The sequence below is a fragment of the Scedosporium apiospermum genome, assembly GCF_000732125.1.
Source record: "Scedosporium apiospermum strain IHEM 14462 chromosome Unknown SEQ_SAPIO_0143, whole genome shotgun sequence".
Lineage (NCBI taxonomy): Eukaryota > Fungi > Ascomycota > Sordariomycetes > Microascales > Microascaceae > Scedosporium > Scedosporium apiospermum.
In genome coordinates, this window is record NW_015971844.1 from 1,417,162 (window position 1) to 1,429,600 (window position 12,439).

Sequence of the window (12,439 nt, forward strand, 5' to 3'; positions counted from 1 at the left end):
GTCGTGAACAAGCGAGCAGGGGATCTCCTTTTCGAAATTTCTCTTTCCATCAACTGATTTCCCAACCCAGAAGCGCCTCTTCTGCATAATTTTCTTTTCTTCTTTCTTCATCTTGTGCTTCTGTGGTTATATACTTCATTGGGAATTTCGAATGCTTGCCATGGAGTCCAGCTCTTGCCTTTGAAATTGAAGCGTATCTCTAATTCCAGTTCCTCGACTACCCTGTTTCCACACGTGTTTCTTCGCCATTCGTCCCTATCCCGAGTATCGAGAATCGGCGACATGGCCTCGGCCGACTCATTCGCGTCATGGCACCCTGCTTTCCGGCCAAACTCCGACGCCATAGATGTTTCGGCGCCGATCGAAGTACCCGCTATAAAGCCAGTTAATGCGACGATCGAGATCGAGAATATCCCCTCTGAACCATCCTTTGAAGAGCTTGCCAAGGAGGATGTGACCACCCAGAATGTCGACGCATGGTTCTCGGAGGACACAAATGCCGATGAAGACAACTGGCTTCCTGACTACCAAGACCGGCCAGTCGAGTCCGCTGTTGAATCGCAACCTCTCGAAAAACCAGAACCGGAAGCGCCAGAAGCGCAACCGCTCGAACCCCAGGCGCCAGAATCTCATGCGCCAGCTCCCACAAGCGATGAGTCTACCCAAGGTGCGGCAGCTGAAGCGCCTGTAATAACCAAGACCGAAACCGAGGCCATCACTGAGGCTGAAGCTCCCAAGCAGATGAACTGGGACGACGGCGATGCAGGCGTGGATGACGGGACAGACTGGTTTCTTAACCGTTCCGAGTCCAACGACCCTCTCCAGTTTTTACCTGCCTCCGATCGGTCAAATTCGTTTCCTGCTGTGCCGCCTCTTGACCAGCCCGTCGCTGCTCAGAAGGACCGGTCTCTACCCCGAAGTCAGGTGGAGGACTTAATGGAAGAGAAGGAACATAATAGCGATGCGATTTTCACGAGCACAGGGATGGAAGAAGATGTGTCTGCCGCGCGATATGAAGAGGGACTTCCTCTAATTTCTCAAGTTTCATCACATGCGCTCCCTCCAAGCGAGGCGGAACCTACGGCTGCTCGTGTGGACGATGCCTTCGTTGATGAAGAGGATGATTTCTTTAGCAATGTCGTCCACAACGCGAAACCTAGCTTTGAACCGCGTCCCCTTGATCGGAAGTCTACATTCCAGGCCATGGGCCAGCCCAAGACGAGCGCTGCGCAAGTGTCGGCTCTAGGAGCCACTCTTGAAGAGGAAATAGTCGAAGAATCACAACCTGAGGCTTCTCAACAATCCCTGCAGGACGGAAAGCCCCATGTCGAGGCCCCGGCTGTGGCTGACGCGACTCCCGTCACTGCTGAAGGGGAACCCAACGAGGACTCAAAGGTTACCGATGAGGATGCACTGGCTGCAAAGTGGAGTGAGGCATTTGCCGACGACGAGCTTCTTGAGGACGAATTCCTCCCGGATGATGTTGCGACAGAGTCGAAGGGCGCTAAAGAAATTGATCCAGCGGCTTTCTTTGGTAGCGATGACGAGGGCTTCCTGGATGATGTGGAGGATGAGAAACCATCATCCGCGCCGGTACTGGCCCAAGTGCCTGCCGCCGCCGCTCCCTCTCCGACGACTGCACCCAGCGCTTCTCAGAATCGATATGCCCCTCAAATACCTCCCGCTTCTAAGGCTTCGAATCCTTACGCGCCAACTACCACGCCAAATGCATTTAATCCTCCTCCGGTGATACCACACCCTGTCGGCTACTCCGCGACCGCGCCACCACAGGCGACGCTGTACGGTGGGCCTCCACCGAGGCCCTCGAGTCAACCCAAGGCTCAAAGCTTCGTGGACAAATCAAAAGGCGGGTACACGTCGCCGTACGACCTTCCTATGGATGTTGTGGACGCCGTAAAGCCGAGGAAGAGGCCTAGCTTGCAACAACGTTCCTCCAGCATTGGGCCTGCTAGCCCACCGAGTGCTCCTCCTCGGAGTGCAAGCGCGTATGGCCATGGCCCTCCTCCTCATGCTGGCCCACCGTCTCCAGTGGCCGCAGGCGCTTCAACTCCCCCGCATCTTCATAGGACACCTTCTGTACCGCCTAAGGCTAAGGAGAGCTTCTTCGAGGAGCTTCCCATCACTTCGAAACCCCGGCCAAGCTCCCGCCACGGTCGTACCTCATCACCCGCACCTGTGAGCCCATTGGTCGGGCCTCCTCCTGGTCCTCTTCCCCCCCCAAGCCGGGCTTTGTCCTTGTCAGCCGCTCCGCCGCTTGCTCCGCCGCCTTCACATCCCCCCGTGCAGTCAACTACCCACAGTGCCGTTCCTGGTGCTGGCCTTGTAGCTCCTGAGTTGGTGAACCCATATGCCCCTCCCCCTACGGCGCCTCATTCCACTCCTATGGGGCCGCCCGGAGTCGCGAATCTTGTGCAGCCAGAAAGAGTCAACCCATATGCGCCCATGCCGAGCCAGTTAAACTCAAGCCCTTCTGTAACTATGGCCGGCCATCGGTACTCCCCTTCGCCGGACCAGCTACCACCGCATCTTAATGGCACTGCTACTTCCACCATCTCGAACCGATACTCACCAGCCCCTACCGGTTCCAGGCAACCATCTGCTCACTATGCTGCTCCGCCCGTCGCGGCGCATCCTCCTGCCATCCTACCCCACCAGCCTCGAACCTCCAGTCCTCTTGCACATTTTGAGATATCTGCAAACCGCGCGAGTCATATTGCTCCCGGTCCTAATGGCGAGATTGTCCATGGCGATCGTCGTACTAGCCTGCCGCATGAGCCTAGGATTCATAGGATACCTTCTCTCCCGCCGACGCGTGAGGTTGACGAAGAGCAGGAGCAGGCATCTCCGAAGTCAAACCATTCTGCGCGCGCCGCCTCGGCTTCCATTGCTGGTGCCAGATACAGCCCCGTAACGGTTCCCGGCCCTAGGTCGACGCCGCCCCCACCGTTGCAGCCCAACCCAGCTCAGACAACTCTCTCTCCACCCAAGAGATCGCCATACACACCCCTGTCCACTCAGTCTTCTGGTGCCAAGGAACACAGCTTTCCTCCCCCACCTCGGTCTTTCTCCCAGTCTCCCACTTCTCTACAGCGTAGTATGAACGGGCAGATTCCCCACGAGTCCCCTCGACGATCTGCTCCAGCTCAGGCCCCTGTATCTCCCAAGACCTCTCAGCCACCAGCCGCGCCCGCATATGTCCCGACGCATCGACCGCGGGCTCCTTCATTGGCCATGAACATGGTGCCACCCACCGACGGTCGGGAGCGTGATCCTCTTCAGCGGTGGAAGGGAGTTCCTATACTTGTTTGGGGAGTTGGGGGAACCATTGTCTCCACGTTCCCCAAGAGCGTACCGCGCTATGGTATTAGCCAGACTGCCCCGATGATCGTTCGAACTCCGGGTGAGGTCAAGATTAAGCATGTCAAGGACATTCTTCCACTTGAGGAGAGATTGTCTAAGTTCCCCGGTCCGCTCAAGGGAAAGTCAAAGAAGAAGGAAACCCTAGCCTGGCTTTCCTCCGGCATCGACTCCCTGACCATCGAGGTGCCTGACTTGACTTATAGTCAGAATCCCTCTCACGAAGAGAAGCGATCTGTTGAGCGACTTGTTTTGTGGAAGATCCTCCGAGTGTTCATCGAAAATGATGGTGTCCTTGAAGGAAACCCCGCGGTTCAGAAGGCTGTCAGAGATATCTTGATGCCAGGCCTGGATGAAAAGGCATCGGAGAACGCGCTTGCATTTGGTGCAGGCCAGTCTGCTGCAACTTTGCATCAGAGCGGCGCTGGTATCGTGCAGGCTGATGCCGTCGACGGCGCCGGTATTGAGGTGATCCGAAAGCATCTGCTCGTCGGCGATAGAGAAAAAGCTGCTTGGGCTGCTGTTGATAAGCGGCTTTGGGGGCACGCGATGCTTATCGCAAACACCGTCTCCCCTGATCTGTACAAGCAAGTTGCTCAGGAGTTCGTCCGCAAGGAAGTTAACTACCCAGGCCACAACAACGAGTCCATCGCCGCACTCTATAAGGTGCTCTCAGGAAATCATGATGAATGCGTGGACGAGCTAGTTCCTGTACATGCTCGCGCTGGGCTCCAGCTTATAGCCGCTTCGTCAACAAACACCTCGACCACGGATTCTCTTGGTGGCCTTGACAAGTGGCGTGAGACCCTATGTCTCGTCCTTGGTAATAGATCACCCGAAGACATCCGAGCGATTAATGCATTGGGAGGCCTACTTGCCAGTTATGGACGGGCAGAGGCCGCTCATGTCTGCTTCATCTTCGCGAGGCACGCATCCGTATTTGGCGGCATCGATGATCCTCGATCAAATTTCGTTCTCATCGGATCCGATCACCGGGGCCAGGCTGATCGCTTTTTTAAAGATGCCGAAGCCTTGTTGCTCAGCGAGGTTTACGAGTATGGTCTGTCTCTTTCGGGCACCGGGTTGCCATTTGCACCCCACTTGGCCGGATACAAGCTGCAGCTCGCTAGCACCCTTGCCGAATATGGACAGCGAGACAGAGCGCTTCAGTATTGCGAAGGCATTCTCAACGCCATGGGCTCACAGACCAAGAGATCCCCTTATCACCACCCCATGCTAGAGCAAGCGGTCGAAGACTTTATCAAGCGCCTTAAGCAGGCTCCTAAGGAAGAGTCGAACTCTTGGATTCCGAAGCCAAGCATGAACAAGGTGTCAGACACGATGTGGAGCACATTCAATAAGTTTGTCTCGGGCGACGATAACGACGGCTCCGGCAACGGAACTAACGGCGACGTGGGCGCGGAATCCGGACCATTTGCCAAGATTGCCGGCGGTACCCCGACCATCAGCCGCTCGCCATCTGTGTCTAACTTTGAATCCTATGGTACAAGCCAGGCTGGATATCCAATGGGGCCCGCCCCTACAGGCATGAATGCGCCTAGCTTCGCCGCGGCTCCTGCTCCACCGGCTTCAAGAACTGCCTCCCGCTATGCTCCGCTCCCGCAACAAGGGCAAGCGACGGCGCCAGCCAACCCATATGAGCCCACTTCATCCTACACACCTCGTTCCTCAAGTGAAGTTGCCCGCCATCAGCCCAATCATTACGAGCCTAGTCGACCATCAACGGGTTATCAGCCGCAGCCCCCGCAGCAGCAGCAATATAACCCAGCACCGGTCTCTCAACAAGGCTACCAGCCCACTCCAACAGTGCCTGCACCCCAACCCACAGTCTCTCAAGGCCCTTCTTATCCCCTGCCAACTCAGACAGAGGCGCCGTCCTATCCCGGCCAGGCTCCGGCGGCTACCTCATCGGCCTACGCTCCTCTAGGTGTCCAAGAGTCAACCTATAACCCTACGCCCTCCCAAGAACCAGCCGGGGGAAATGCTATGAGCAATGGTCAGATCCAGGATAGCTATCAGACCCCTTCTTATGGCTACCAACCACCTAGCTTCACTCCGGCTGCCGCGGCGGACACGCCAGTTGAGGCCGCAGCAGAGACTGCTGGGGGTGAACAAACCACCTCGAGTGGCGGATATGAGCCCCCTTCGTTCCAGTCATATGGATATGAGCCGCCATCTTACGAGCCTCAGTCTGAGCCTTCTGCGGAGGAAGAAGACGGACCAGCACCTAGACCTAAGAAGAAGGGTATCATGTACGATGATGATGATGATGATGATGACATTCCCGGGCTGAAGCCTCGCGAGAAGACCAAGGCAGAGAAGGACCGAGAGAACGAGGAGATGATCAGGAGGGTCGCTGAAGAAGAGGGTAAGCCTAACTAAGATTTCCTCGGTGACAATGTCAGATTTCGAGTAAGCTAACTGTGGAACAGCGAAACGTGCAGCAGAGAAACAAGCGACCAAGAAGGGCTGGGGATTCGGCAGCTGGTTTGGAGGCGGAAAGAAGGAGACACCTGCGGAGCAGTCCAACAAGCCCATCAAGGCCAATCTCGGAGAGCAAAGTAGCTTCGTCTACGATCCCGACCTCAAGCGATGGGTCAACAAGAAGGCCGGAGCGGAAACCACCGAGGCCAAGAAGGCTACGCCTCCACCGCCCAGGGGGCCCCCTCGTTCGGCCAACTCCACGCCGCCCCCGCGTATGGCGGGAACGCCGCCTCCACCTAGCTCCGCCACGGCTGGCGTAGGTCGCTTCTCCGCGCCTCCGGGAGGACCGCTCGGCGCACCGCGTCGAGTGGGTACTGCGCCTGCTCTCGGGGAGTCTCTTAGTCAGGATAGCCTCAGCATCCCCCCGCCCATGGCCAGGTCGGTCTCGAACCAGAGCGCAGCGGGCCCCCCTAGTGGACCTCCTAGCAGGCCGACAACGAGCATGAGCAATGCCAGCAGCATTGACGATCTTATTGGTGCTGCGGCGCCGAGGAAACCTGGGCAGAAGAAGCCCCGGAAAGGTGGACGTTATATCGATGTGATGGGTCAGTAGAGTGTGTGTGTGGCGTTTAGAGGAAGTTGATAATATGGGTTGGGAGTTGATTCTTTTAGGAGGTGCTGTTTTTTGGTAACCGCCCCGTGCCATGGCTAGGTCGGGTTTTCTTGTATTCTTTTTTTTATTTCTCTTTCTATTTCTATTTCTCTTTCTTGCTCATGTTCTTTTTTCATTTTATTTTTTTCGCTTATTCTTAGATTCTTTCGGGACCGTCGGACTTTTCATCTCTCTGGAGGAGGATTAGAGATTGAAACTTGGGCAGGCGCATGAAGACGTCTCTGTGTAATATGTAGACATGTATCACGTATAGCCTCTTATGGGTTGATTATAATAATGCCGCCGAAGCGATTGGGCGAGGTTTTCTTTTACAAACACTCTCGTTACTTTTTGAGGATTATGTCCTTCGTTTGTGAGAGCTTGATGGCGAGTCATTTCGAGAAAGCTTAGCGGACCGGAGATTTACTGATGCCTTGATTCTCTCGTCGCGTTGCCTACAGCCTGCCTATTTATAATCTGATATTCAATGCAATTAACTCCTCGCGTGTCGGTCAGCCTCTCGCGTGCAACACGGCTCTGGCATTGTCATTCAATGCCTTATAGGAATCGAATAACAGCAAGTTACACTGGCGGATGCCTGGCGAAAGCTCAGCAACCGTCCAGTTGTAACCATTCATTCAGTTGGATCGATGGCCAGGAATCTCTCGAGGATGAGGGGGGTTAGGCAACAGCCCACCCGGTGTTGAACTTAAGGAGGCTCGACACGTTTGTCCTACCCCTACTTGGGGAACTTCAGCTCATGGATACCTCGACAAGATTGGAGTACTGCTTTGTAGTAGTCAATCTCCTGCTGGGCGCACGTAGACTTAGAAAGTCGCAAGGCTGCCTCATTCAGGAACTGTGTCTTTGTGATCCCTGCTCTGTACAAATCAGTCACCAGCCACTCCTGACGAATAATATTAAGCTCCATATCGCCCATCCAAGATGTGCACTGAATATGTGATGAAAACCATGTGGAGTGGAGGAGGCTGCCAAATGGGCAAGTGCGACAGGATCGAATATAAAGCCGAGCACTGTCCCGATAAACCTGCAGAGGGTATTCGACATTGCCATCGTTACAAAATGATTCACTCTGGCTCGAGTCGACGGAAAGGACCTCGACCTGGGCACACTCATGAGCAGAAAAAATAGTAGGTATATCCAACATCTCCCTATCACGATCGATCTATTGATGCATGATATAGGAGGCAGCAGGGGCAACGAACATGATATTCCCGAGTCAACGCTAGTGCCTCAGACGATCTAGGATTTGTTCCGCTGAGGTATACTGGCCGGTCCAGCAACCCATAATGATATTTCCCATCAGCAGAGGCTGGACGGAGGGGAATACTTGTCTCGAGAAATTGGATTCGATAACGTCGTCTTCTTCACCGTTATATGGTCGTGAACCCGTCACAAGCTCGTATAGCGACGATCCTAGCGCGAATAAATCCGATCCCACAGTGCTGTCTTGATCCCAATCGCGGGGGAGACAATGTGATGCGCATTCAATGCTAGTAGCTGGCGTATATTCCAAGCCCAGGTCCGGCTGGCTGTCGAAACCGGATCCATTAAAATCAGCTAGACGAGGCTGGAGGTCTTCATCGAGGAGCCATTGATCTAGTCGAAGGTCTGCGTGTCTAATCCCCTTCGAGTGGATGTATGCCACACTCTCTACGAGCTGGCAGGCCCAAGTCTTGAGCTGCTCGTCTGAGACATGCGATCGATTCGAAGAGACGTAATCTCGTAATGTTCCTCGATGATAGAATTTCAGATCTACATAGCTCTTGGCAGGGCCTGTAGAAAGACACTTTACGATGAGAGGGTGTTCACCGAGAATTAAGTATACGTTGGCTTCGGTTTCTGCGGCCTTCATATTGGCCTTCATTATGTCTGTATCCGTATCAGCGCGATATACTTTCCGGACTATATCTCCAATTCGCCAAGTCTCCGACGTGTTCCCAATCATGAGCAACTTGGGCGGCGGCGGCGAGGTGATCCCCAAAAGGAGGCCTGGAGGGGGGGAGATAACGTCTATAGCATCGCAATCCTTCGAAAATGCAGGTTAGTACGTTTAAATCTATTGTAATAGTTGTAACGGAAGAAACACATAATCCTGGGCGACGAACTGGTGGTAACTCTGGCTCGCACTTGCTGGCAACAAGAGATGGGAAAACCAAGCGGATCATGCGAAGCATAAAGCTCCACGCCCTAGTCCTCCATCGGACAGTGATGATGCGCAATAATCGAAGTCTCAAAAGTATCTCGGAGAAACGATCAACAACCGAGATCATTGTTCTCAAGCTGTTGGCACATTGTCTCCTTAGGCGGCTTTGCGTGTGCGTGCATGTGAGAAGCAGGATCAAAGCTCTAGTGCTGCGTCTACAGTAGTAAGGCTGGTGAGAAGTAGAGCCGATGGTCGATGATGCTCAAAAAAACCGTTCAGGTCTTCTTCCCAAGTTGATCAAGAAGCAGAAGCGCTGCAAATTGTAGGACAGAGACTCGCAAACCTAAGTAAGCTCATTGGATTGTCTCGTCGGAAGGAGCTTCCGGACTGCTGGATCATCCCTGAAGGATGGTCCGTGCGGATTGGCTGAATTGACAGTTGCGGTCGACTGAGACAGTCCGATTGACCAATGTCATGGTCTGTCAGTGAGGGATTAGTGAGTTCCAGCGTCCAATTGTACCAGACCAGGCCCTCCCCAGTCGCAGCAAACCCTCTGCTCTCCCCACACTCCTCAGACTGATCTCCACCAGCTTCTCCTGCTCACCTAAGGCCAGATTGCATCCAGCTCGAGCTTCCCATATTAAAAATCCCACAGCAAATTAACAACACGCCCTGCTTCTGGGACCACACGCGATCTCCTTTTCTCCATCCCCACCCCCCCAATTAGCCTCTCCTCCCATCACGAATCTATTTCCTTCATGTTCAATTCATCTCATTGAGTGTTTCGCTACATTCTTTGCCCTTTCTTCACCCGAGATACTCTCTGTGCTGTCCTTGTTTGCTCCGCTCAACGGTCCCCGGTCATCATGCAGTTCAAGGCGACCTCGCTCTTTGCGCTCCTCGCCATGCCCATTCTTGGCGCATTGGCTCAGGATGATGCTTCGGTACGATTGTCCCATCGAATTACCATCTCTCAATCATGATCTTTTTTCGACTCAACGCCGTTTCCCCGCTTCTACGCTGAGCAACCCTCGCAACGAAGCATTATTCCGTCTCTAACCTTGCTTCTCATTCTCTCAGGTCCCCCCTGTCGTCGATGAGGCTGATATCGCCTTCGACGCGACCGCCGCACCCTCCACGCTCCTCGCCGATTTCGAAGCCACCTTCCCCGAGGCTGACATCTTCGGCGTCAAGCTCATCAACGGCAAGCCCACCAAGGCCCTCATCGATGTGACCAACCGTGAGGAAGGCTACATCTCCGTCGAGTTCATCACCGGCGTCCTGGCGACCCTCAAGCAACTCCCCCCTGACTCGCCCCCCATGGCCGCTATCGTGAAGAACCTCACCGCCGTGTCGTACGGGGCCAAGGTTGCGCCCGGCGAGAAGCTCAGCTTGCCCTACTCGTTTGCGCTGGACATGTTCCCCCAGGATGTCGAGTTGAGGATTCTCGCCGTTGTTTCGAACTCGGAGGGCGCCGTTTTCCAGGTTCATGTTGGCAACTCGACCGCTAGCATTGTTGATCCCCCGGTCAGCATCTTTGATCCTCAAATGTAAGATTTCACTTCTCCAAACCCTGCGCCAAGCGGAGTTATGTTGGTGAGCCTGATATAGAAGTAGCTGACCTTTGTGTTCGTTCTTTAGCATCTTCCTGTACCTCTTCCTCACTGGTGCCTTCGCTGGAACTCTCTACTTCGTCTACAAGACCTGGATCGAGGCCCTGTTCCCCCAGGCTCGCCGCGCGCCCCGCAAGACCAAGAAGGTCGAGCCCGCTCCCGACGCTAACGTCTCCGGCTCTGAGTCCACCGGCGTCTCGACTGGCAAGGCCTACGACGAAAGCTGGATTCCCGAACATCACATTCGACCTGCCGCCAAGCGCACCAAGAAGGGCCGCTCTGAGTAAGATGTATCTTTTCTCGGCGTGCGCTGGATCTAGGAAGCGTGGTGGACCCCGGCGTTTTGTGCCCGGGAAAGAAGACTTCGGAAACTGTAATGCCTTTTCTGCTTTTGTGACGGGTGCCAAACAATCGTGGCGGCTTTTCTTCCGTCGAGTTGGTCTTATCGGGATGTTCTTTCCATCATGTGTATTATGTGGTGTACAGACAAGCTCAAGCAAAACAAGGAGGGAAGGTTGATAGGTTTCATTTTTTGTTCCCTCTTGTCAGGCGCAACATAACGAATGGTTTCTGGCAGAAATGAAAAGGAATAGAAATGTAATATATGTGAACGCTAATCCAACGAGTCTGGATGGGGGTCTATGCCTGTCCAAAAATCTTTTTCATCCACCACTCTTTCTTTTTTTTCCCTTTTGCTTGTACGGTAAACCAGTAAACCACACGCTTTTTCCAAGTAGAAACAAGACCCAGACTCCCTATCATGCAATCCATCACCACCCCAGCCCACTCTCTAACCCCAATGGAGAAAAGGACTCCTTCGTCAGTAAAACAAAACCACAGTGCAGACAATATGCCAGCTCATTTCCATTTCCACCTCCTTCCTTCCCCTCCGCCCCATCAACCTGCGACTCTCCCTCCACCTAAGCCGACAAAGTCCCCTTGGTACTCGGCACCTCCCCTTCCCTTCCCGCAACCTTGGTCGTAGCCGTCCTCAACGCAACAGCCAAAGCCTTGAAGGCGCTCTCGGCCCTATGGTGGTCGTTCTCGCCCCTCAGGCAATCGACGTGCAGGGTGATGCGGGCGCCCTGGGCAAAGGACTGCATGCAGTGGGGGATCATCTCGCAGCTGAGGTCGCCGATCTTCTCGCGGCGGAGGCCAAGGTCGATAACGGAGTAGGGGCGGTTAGAGAGGTCGACTACGGCGCGGGAGAGGGCCTCGTCGAGGGGGGCGTAGGCGGTGCCGAAGCGGGCGAGGCCGATGGGGGCGCCGAGGGCTTGGTGGAAGGCTGTGCCGAGGGCGATGCAGACGTCTTCGGCGGTGTGGTGGTCGTCAACTATTAAGAAAAGAGTGTGTTAGGAGGCGGGAAGGTGAAAAGCAGAAGAAGGGGCTTGGGAGACGTACTGTGAAGATCACCTTTGCAGGCTATGGCGAGACTCCAGCCGGCGTGTTTAGAGAGAGCGTGGAGCATGTGGTCGAGGAAGCCGATGCCCGTGTTGATGTTGATGGTCTGGCTCTTGCTGGCTTGTTTGGCGTGGTCGTCGCCAGTGGAGAGGAGGCGAGGGTCGGTTGTGGGGGGGAAGGCGCCTCCGTCGAGGTTGAGGGCCAGTTGGATCTTGGTCTCGTTGGTGTCGCGGGCGATGGCGGCCCACCGGGGGGTTGAGGAGGCCATTGTGACTGGTATTGTCTTCTGGAAAGAGTGCGCAAAGGGTGGACGTAAGTGTGGGTTTGAGGAATGCGGAAGGCTGAGAGCGAGAGGAGGGGATATGAATGGCAACAATCAATAAAAGCGATCAATGATGTCTCTAGGCGCACATGTAGTAGATGAAGTAGTACTTCAGGGTATCAATGCATAAGCAGATTTACTGGCGGTGTGGATGGCCCAGCTGAGACTTTGTTGTGATTGATCAATTGAAACTGAACAATTCTCCATGTGTTTAGCGGGGTCGAGTCAGTCTTGTCTTATCGTGGAGGGGTTCCAATTTTTTTTTTTCCTTTATCGATCGCTGCGGTTTCGGCGCCCCTCAAATGTTCTGTTGTGGTGGTCTGTGACTCAGTGAGGTACCTCAAATTCTATTTGATGTTGGAGCTCCAGCAGCTTCTCTCACGGTATCAATCTCTGTTACTCCAAGCTTTTAACCCAGGAGAACCAGCTGGCCCTCTTTTCTCCCTCCCCCCTCCACCCGA

The 12,439-nt window shown here is 54.4% G+C and overlaps 3 protein-coding genes across 3 annotated transcripts; 2 read left to right on the forward strand and 1 right to left on the reverse strand.

Moving 5' to 3' along the window:
• Window positions 1-282: 282 nt before the first annotated feature.
• On the forward strand, window positions 283-6,436 carry SAPIO_CDS9689 (COPII coat assembly protein sec-16; the record flags this gene model as incomplete). Its single annotated transcript, XM_016791021.1, has 2 exons — window positions 283-5,767; window positions 5,832-6,436. The coding sequence occupies 2 exons, from the start codon at window positions 283-285 to the stop codon at window positions 6,434-6,436; spliced, it is 6,090 nt and encodes a 2,029-aa protein (XP_016639531.1).
• Window positions 6,437-9,508: 3,072 nt separating this feature from the next.
• On the forward strand, window positions 9,509-10,542 carry SAPIO_CDS9690 (uncharacterized protein; the record flags this gene model as incomplete). The annotated part of the gene is made up of 3 exons (XM_016791022.1): window positions 9,509-9,586; window positions 9,723-10,192; window positions 10,284-10,542. 3 exons carry the CDS (start codon window positions 9,509-9,511, stop codon window positions 10,540-10,542), a joined length of 807 nt encoding a protein of 268 aa, XP_016639532.1.
• A 633-nt stretch (window positions 10,543-11,175) lies between these two features.
• Window positions 11,176-11,924, reverse strand: SAPIO_CDS9691 (Imidazoleglycerol-phosphate dehydratase; the record flags this gene model as incomplete). Its single annotated transcript, XM_016791023.1, has 2 exons — window positions 11,176-11,588; window positions 11,657-11,924. The coding sequence occupies 2 exons, from the start codon at window positions 11,922-11,924 to the stop codon at window positions 11,176-11,178; spliced, it is 681 nt and encodes a 226-aa protein (XP_016639533.1).
• Window positions 11,925-12,439: the final 515 nt, after the last annotated feature.